This window comes from Chrysochloris asiatica, unplaced genomic scaffold (genome assembly GCF_000296735.1).
Source record: "Chrysochloris asiatica unplaced genomic scaffold, ChrAsi1.0 scaffold00013, whole genome shotgun sequence".
In the NCBI taxonomy this organism is placed as follows: domain Eukaryota; kingdom Metazoa; phylum Chordata; class Mammalia; order Afrosoricida; family Chrysochloridae; genus Chrysochloris; species Chrysochloris asiatica.
Window position 1 is genome coordinate 15,880,322 of NW_006408531.1, and position 8,685 is coordinate 15,889,006.

Sequence of the window (8,685 nt, forward strand, 5' to 3'; positions counted from 1 at the left end):
GGAGGGTCAGAGAAAAAGAGGAAGACCCCGAACGAGATGGATTTGCCAAGTGGCAGCATCGATGGACTCAAGCGTGGCAACAATAGTTAGGTTGGCCCAGGATAGGGCAGTGTTTAGTTCTGTTGTGCATAAGGTTGCTATGGGTTGATACCGACTCCATGGCACGTAACTACAACATTGATAGACCAGGAGTCCTGGTGTGGTGCTGTAGGATAAGCAGTAAACTGCTCATTGAAAGGTTGGTGATTCAGATCTACCAGCTGCTCCTCGGAACCCCTGAACATGGTCGTTGTGAGTCAGAACCGACTCAGTGACATTTAACAACAACAAATCTTTATTGGAGCAAACAGCCTGATCTTATGCTTGCGGAGCAGCTAATGGGTTTGAACCACTTACTTGTGGTTAGCAGACCAATGCTTAACCCTCTGTTCCACTCAGATTCCTTAATTCAACTGTGGTTTTTGTGGTGGCATGTCATAGCAACCAGGCATAGGGTTGCCAAGGCTGTTTATCTCTATGGGAGCCGAAAGCCTCATCTTTCTCCCATAGAACCTCTGGTAGTTTCAAACTGCTGACCTTGAGCTTAGCAGCCCAACTCATAACCACTATGCTACTAGAGCTCCTTTGGAAAACATTCAGAAAAGGCTAACCAAGAAGAGAAAAGTGTCTAAAAATACTATCATAATAGAAGTAACTCATGGATCATAAAAAGAATGGAGAATTTCTTCAACAATTTGACCATAAACTATCAGTCTTACAGTCAAATAGTTGAAATGTGAAAAGAGGGGAATCCATCTGAGTTCCTCCAAAGAGTAGAGGTAGGGCCAAAGCTCCAGAAATTAGATTTTCTTTACCTAGAATTAGAACATTCTGGTCCATAGAATGGTTTACCAATAGAACAAGCGACTGTGTAACATACTAAATTTACAGTTTCTGATCAACTGCCTAATAGTAATTCTCTATAAGATATTCCTGTGTGGGTAAGAAGTTGAACTTGATGGTCACTGAAGTCCCTTAGAGCTGTAAGATAGTTTATGACTTAATGCTAACCCGTAACACCTGTTATTTGTGTTTATTTTCTGATTATTTATTGAGTTCCAACTGGTCTCCGATATCATGCTGCTGATATGTATTAGAATATGGGTGTTTTCCCAGCAGTGTAAAGGAGATTATATTGGTTAATAAAGATAAGTGACAACAGATACGTATTAGATTATCAATTGAGTTGTTTGACTTTGCAGTATGGACCATAAACATATGGAAAGAGATGCTCATTTCTTTTTGTATTCAAATTCAGGGAAATGGTAAAAGAATATAAATCATCAGAAATAATTCCAAAGTGTAAAGAATTCATTGGAAGATCATTGAGAATTAAATATAAGCTGTGTTTTATGTTTGTTTTTTTACCTGCGATTCTTTGTTTTACTGGGATGTGGTTTCTTCAACTTCATCTTACTTGTTTCTGACTCTGCAACATTCATCAGTGAGCATTCTTTGAAACAGGTCATCACATGTACTCTGGAGACTGCATGGGGGTGATTGTTGTTTGGAACACCTACGTCAAAGTGAATGACCTGCAGCATTCAGTGCGCCACTGGAGCGTAAATAAGGTATAAAGCTCTATTCCACCTTTGGGGACTTTAAAATTAATGTCAGGACGTGCTAGTCTCTCTTTGAAAAAAAAAAAAAATAGTTTTTCTCTGCCCCTGAGAAGTCAATTCTTGTGCCTTCCTGAAAGCAAACTGCTGATGGGTGTGACCTACAGAAATTGTTATTGAGTTTATCAATCTTTACCTTCAGGATTTGGGCTCCAATCTGTACTCCTGCATTTATTGATTAATTGGATGAAATGTATGCCTAAAAATGAGCTACATTATTATTGTTAAGTGCCATCGATTTGACTCTGACTCATATTAACCCGGTATAGGGTCTGCTGGGAGCAGCTGATGGGTTTGAACCACTGACCTTGCAGTTAACAGTCGAGTCCAAATCCTACAGCACGCCACACCATACTATGTCAATAAGTAATACAGCATTATCTGCTGTTCATATCTTTTCTTCTTGACTTAATAGCATCTCCGTAAACATACTGTGCTCAGCACTTTTTCAGCAGTGTTGTCTTCTAGAATTATGTCTTTCTGATTGAGTTTTCTTATTGAATCACAATGATTGTTTCATTTGAAATTTGCTACACAGAAGCAAATAATCTCTTTCATTCTATGCATAGAGTTTTTCTTAAAACTGGCTGTATTTTACATAGTTATATATATATGTTGTTTTGTTTTTTTACATTTGGTTGAAAAATAGAATAATCATTAAAGCTTGAATTTGTTTTCTATAAATTAATATAGTTTCTACCTTATAAATGAAACCTTTGTTCTTCAGTGCTTCATAATAGATTATAACAATAGTTGTTCTAGTTTGAAGATGACACTCTAAATGTAAAGAGTTTTCATGAACTTTAGTTAAATCTAGTAAGTCTTTCAAATGTGTTTTAAAAACATTCTAATTTTTAGTCATTCCCATCTGTTCTGTCAGATAATGAATGATGTCTTGTTTTACCCTAATTTTACACACTTTGAAAAAAAACCAGTTTAATTACTTGTAAACCTAAGGGATTGGCAGGGCTCCAAAGGCACTATTTCTAATTATTTGATTATATTATTTAGAGCATTGTATTTGTTGTAAATATCATGAGTTTATATGTCCCATAGTATATTAACCAGAGGACATGTATACCTTGAAAATCAGTGTCCTGATGATACTTGAGGTGGTCAAAAATGAAAGGCAAGGAGATAAAACAGGCTTGGTTGTATTTGTAGCAATGGATCATTGAATGCCAGAAGATAAACTAGAGACTGACTTCATTTATCCCTGGTACCAGTGGGGAGGGCTATCATACTCGTCTGTCTCTTTTGAGAATGAAGTGTCCATGTGCTTGCCCCACTACTTGGACCAGGTCACTGGTTTCAAAACAAAACTTTTTATTATTCTTAAAATGAATATGAGTATAATAAAGAAAAAAAAAAAAACACTAACGGATACTACAAACACCAGCTCTGCCAGCAACTTTCTCAAATTTGCACCTAACACTTAACTTGTTACTCAGTTTTGGTTTTGATTTTGCGCATTTGCATCTGTGCAAGTGTTGCTCCAGTTGCTCAGACCCCCAACGGTGCTTCTCCCCTCCCCGGATTGTCATCGTGCAGCTCAGTGAAATCCCCATCTGTGCTGTCAGTGCTTGACTTTTCCCTAGAATGCTTTAAATAGCTGACAGCAGGTCTCTGTACTAAACAGCTGTAGCAGAGCTTCAGCTGCTGCTCTGAGCACTGCAGCAACGTTGTAGCACACCGTGCTAGTGCCAGCCCACCTGTGACAAGAAGACCCTCTAGGAAAAGGGGGCACAAAGCAAAGAGGGGATCCCTGGAACCAGAAGGCTAATGCAGAATTCTGCCTGCAGGTTAAAGTCGTCTTTCCTTTCCCTCTGAGGCCTTCACTATAAGCAATTTTGCATTTGCAACTTTTTTTTTTCTTTCTCTCAGTAATCCAAACAAGAAGAGCATATGGTAATTCTCCCCATGGAAGGCTTTGAACACATAGGTATCCAGTCAGAATTTATGTCTTTCTTGACGTCAGTTGTTGGACATCTTTAGCTGCCAAAAACTAAATTTACAAGCTAAATTAAATTGTTTCAGGATAATGTTCTACTAGTTTACCTCTTCCAGGATGAGGACAAATGGGCATATCTCCCTAAAGAATTTAAGACTGGGGTGGAATTTGAAAGTTAATTCTGTACTTACTTTTGAATTTATAACATTGGAAGGTACAGGAATAATTGCCTACACTAACCACAGCCTCACCTGTCTTGAGACCAGAAGAACTGGCAATAACCATTCTGATCAATTCAGGGCACAGTAGATGGTCCTGGAAAGAGTAGGAGAAAATGAGAAAACCAAACTGAAATTTAAAGAAGGCCAGACTTAATGGACCAGTAAAGACTAGAGGAGTCCAAGAAGACTACGCTGAGATACTCTTCAGGCTCTGAACTAAAGCTACTCCCTGAGGTGACCTCCCAGCTAACCAACAGATTGGCTTATAAAGTAAACTGTCACCTATCAGTCCTTTGTTCCAAATGAGCGCCATTTACGCTTACAAAGATGAGAAGGTTGGGGTTGGAGGGAGGGGAAGGGAGCAGAGACGCTACATTAACTGCAGTGGAATGGCCAGTGTGGAAATGATACTGCTGCCATACTGGAAAATGTAACCCGTGTCCCTGAGTAGTTCTTTAGAGATTGTTAAAGGGGAACCAGACTTTCTTCATAAACTTTCACCAAAAATACAATAAAATATATAAGGAAATAAATGGAAGCAAAGCCAGAAGGTTTCTTATATGCTGATAAACTAAGAATAGAATGTTATGCTAAAGGTCTGTTGGAGGAGCTTATGTATAGTTTTGGAACTAATATTGGGAAAGTGAATACACTGTAGAAACACTACTTAGATAAGGTATTACATATCAACAGAAAGGAAAATTTGTGCAGATTTATTTTCAACTCTGAACTGAAGTACTTATGATCCATTTGCTTATAGTTGTACAGCCAAATAGAAAATAACTTCTTAAAATTAATTCTAAAGGTTCAGAAGTGACAGACTTCTTGATAGTGGTGTTTTATGGTTTTTTTTTTTGTTTGTTTGTTTTAACTAATTTTAGGAAATTAAAGAAAGTGAGTTTAAAGGAATTCCAATAAGTTACTTGGAAGTTCATCCCAATGGAAAACGTTTGTTAATCCATACTAAAGATAGTACTTTAAGAATTATGGATCTCCGAATGTAAGTATATTTCAGGATTGACTGGATACGTATCCATAGAATAAGTAATGGATTAATTCATATTTGTAAATGTAGCAGTGGTTCTCAACCAGGGGCCATTTTTCATTACCAAGGGACATTTGGCAATATCTGGAGACATTTATGATTGTTGCTACTGGTGTTTGGTGTAGTGCTGTGGGATAAAGCAGATGAGTTTGAACTGCAAGGTCCATGATTCAAACTCACTAGCTGCTCCATATACAGGGTTACTATGAGTTGGAACCATCTCAAAGGCACTTATCAACAACAACAACAACTGGTGTCTAGTAGGTAGACATGGATAGCCTATGGTTCATGGAAGTACTCTCCACAGCTGAGAATTATCTTGGCCAAAATGTGAACAGTGATGACATTCAGAAACTGAAATACAGTCAATTGTTTTTAATAGTTATAATTTTTTAAAAAGTAATTTCTACCTTCAGCAGTAATACAATGCCTTATCTATGTGATACTGGTATAGTATGATATATTAACTGGATGAGATGGCTTTTGACAATACGTACACAGTCTTGTTTTACTTCTTTGTTAATCCCTAAATAATCTACGTTAAAAGAAAATATTCTCAGTGTAGAAGAAAGCAGCAGATTCTAGAAAACCAACATATATTTCCCATGTGCTTTGGTTTTGGTATTGGAGTTCCTGTAAAAACAAGAGACAAAATCTTACTGGCTACTTAGAAAGGCATTGCGATCATCTTTACTAGTTTAATTCTGTGTATGGCTTTTTAAGCCTAATCGTTGTTGTTGTTAGGTGCCATCGAGTCGGTACCGACCCATAGCGACCTTATGCACAGCAAAACGAAACAGTGCCCGATCCTGGGCCAACCTCACTACTGTTGCCACACTTGAGTCCATCGATGCTGCCACTTGGCCAACCAATCTCATTGGGGGTCTTCCTCTTTTTATCTGACCCTCCACCTAACCAAACACGGTATCTTTCTTCAGAGACTGTTCCCTCCTGCCAATATGTCCAAAGTATGAGAGACGAAGTTTGTCCATCCTGGCCTCCAAGGAGCACTCTGGCTGCACTTCTTCCAACACAGATCTCTTGGTTCTTTTGGCAGCCCATGGCACTCTCAATATTCTTCTCCAACACCATAACTCAAAAGCATAGATTATTCTACGGTCTTCCTTATTCACTGTCCAGCTTTCATGAACATATGAGGTTAATGAAAATACCATGACTTGGGTCAGGTGCACCTTAATCCTCAAGCTGACATCTTTGCTCTTCAACACTTTAAAAAGGTCTTTTGCAGCAGATTTGTCTAATGCAATATGTCGTTTGATCTCTAGACTGCTGCTTCCGTGAGTGTTGATGGTTGATTCAAGAAGAATGAAGTCCTTGACAACTTCAATCTTTTCTCCTTTGATAAGAATGTTGTTTATTGGTCCAGTGGTGAGGATGTTTGTTTTCTTTACATTGAAATGCAATTCATACTGAAGGCTGTGCTCTTTGTTCTTCATCAGTAAATGTTTTAAGTCCTCTTCACTTTCAGCAAGCAAGGTTGTATCATCTGCATATTGCAGGTTGTTAATGAGTCTTCCTCCAGTCTTGATGCCACGTTTTTCTTCATATAACCCAGATTCTTGGATTATTTGCTTAGCATACAGGTTGAATAAGTTTGGTGAAAGAATACAATCCTGTCACGCACTTTTCTTAATTTTAAACCCTTCAGTGTTCCCATGTTCTGTTTGAACAACTGCCTCTTGGTCCAGGTATAGATTCCTCATGAGCACAAGTAAGTGTTCCGGAATAGTCATACTTCGCAATGTTGTCCATAGCTTGTCATGATCCACACAATCAAAAGCCTTTGCATAGTCAATAAAGCAAAGGTAAACATCTTTCTGATATTCTCTACTTTCAGCCAAGATCCATCAGTCACCAGCAATGATATCCCTCGTTCATGGCCTCTTCTGAATCCGGCTGGAACCTCTGGAAGTTCTCTGTCACTGTATGCTTGCAACCGTTTCTGTATTACCTTTAGTAAAACTTTACTCACATGGCATATCAAAGAGATGGTCTGATGATTTCCACATTCTGTTGGGTTACCTCCTTTGGAATGGGCACAAATACGGATCTCTTCCAATCAGTCAGCCAGATAGTTGCCTTCCAAATTTTTTGGTATAGATAAGTGAGTGCCTCCTGTGCCGCCTTACTTTCTTGAAAGATTTCAATTTTATTCCATGACTTTTTGGTGCCTTGTTCTTTGCTAATCCCTTCAATGCACCTGGGACTTCCTCCTTCAGTATCATTGGCTCTTGATCATATGCTACCTGTTTAAACGGTTGAACATTAACCATTTCCTTTTGGTACAATGATTCTGTGTATTCCTTCCATCTTCTCTTGATGCTTTCTGCATCATTCAGTAATTTGCCCAGAGAATCCTTCAATAACGAAACTCAAGGCTTGAATTTTTTCTTCAGTTCCCCCAGCTTGAGAAATGCTGAGTGTGTTCTTCCTTTTTGGTTTTCTGACTCCAGATCTTTGCACCTTTTGTTTTAATATTTGTCTTTATCTTCTCAAGGTGATCTTTGAAATTTTCTGTTTAGCTCTTGGACCTCCTCATTTCTTCCATTTGCTTTAGCATCTCTACGCTGGAGAGCAAGTTTCAGTGTCTCTTCTGACATCTCTTTTGACCTTTTCCTTCCTTCTTGTCTTCTTAACGACTTTTTGCTTTCTTCATGTATGATGTTCCTGATGTCGTCTCACAACTCTTCTGGTCTTTGGTCTTTAGTGTTTAATGTATCAAATTTGTTCTTCACATGATCTCTAAATTCAGCTGGGATATATTCAAGGCCATATTTTGGCTCTAGTGGACTTAGCCTGTCAATATTTAGCCATTCAAGACACTGGCGTGAGAGTTGTGGGGAATGACAAGCAGGAATCGCTCATCAGGACTCTTTAATTTAGTTGATGGCTCCCAATAAGACATAAGGCATTTAGCTAGAATAAAGTGTGAGGTGTTGTAGCATTGGAATCTGTTTATTTTTCTATACATGTTGTTTCTGTTGGTAAGTGCCGTCGAGTAGGATCCCACTCATAGCCACCTTGTGTGTGGTTTCCAGGGAGTGGCTGGTGAGTTTACATCACCAACTGTATGATTAGCAGCTGAGTGCTTACCCTACACCAGGAATGTTTTTTCTATACACGTTGTTTTTGTTAAGTGCCATCAAGTTAATTCTGACTCACAGTGACCCTGTATAGGATATCCGAGGAGCTGCTAGTGGGTTTGAACTGCTGATCATACAGTGCCAAACAAGGAATCCTTTCTATATACAGCACTCATGTTTCTTTGTCTGACCTTCTAAAGCCAGGCTTTAATCTTTTATTTCCTAAACATTTCTCCCTTATCAAGAAACATGTTCCTACAGACTGACTGACTCAGTTTGGCATGAATATACCTTGTATTAGCCTAATACTGAACTTGATATCCACCCCACAGAAAAAAAGTTAGATCTTTGGCGTCCTCCTGTCTAAATTCTACCCATCCTTCAAGATCAAATTCAAGGTCAACTTTTCCATAGAGTCTTACTGTTGTTAAGTGCTGTTAAGTTGGTTCTGACCCATAGCAACCCTGCATAGGGTTTTCAAGGAGTGGCTGGTGAGCCTGAATCACTGACTCTATGGTTTAAACTGACTGCACAGTCCAGTACACCAACCCACGGAACTACACCAGGCAGAAGACTTTATTGTAGCTGTCAGATTTACGTGGCTATAAAAATTGTTTTATTACATATTTACATTTATTAAATTAACACATATTAAATATGTATTTGCATACCTGGTGTCTGCCAGGGATTATATGAGTGCTCTGAA

General features: G+C 38.6%; 1 protein-coding gene across 1 annotated transcript in view; it reads left to right on the top strand.

The window, feature by feature from the left end:
- The window catches only part of AHI1 (Abelson helper integration site 1), a 260,139-nt gene that overhangs the window by 72,328 nt on the left and 179,126 nt on the right, over nucleotides 1–8,685 (top strand). Inside the window, exons 16-17 of the mRNA XM_006834717.1 lie at nucleotides 1,504–1,610; nucleotides 4,712–4,830. Of these exons, the coding sequence (XP_006834780.1) occupies nucleotides 1,504–1,610; nucleotides 4,712–4,830 (226 nt within the window). The remainder of the gene's footprint in view (nucleotides 1–1,503; nucleotides 1,611–4,711; nucleotides 4,831–8,685) is intronic.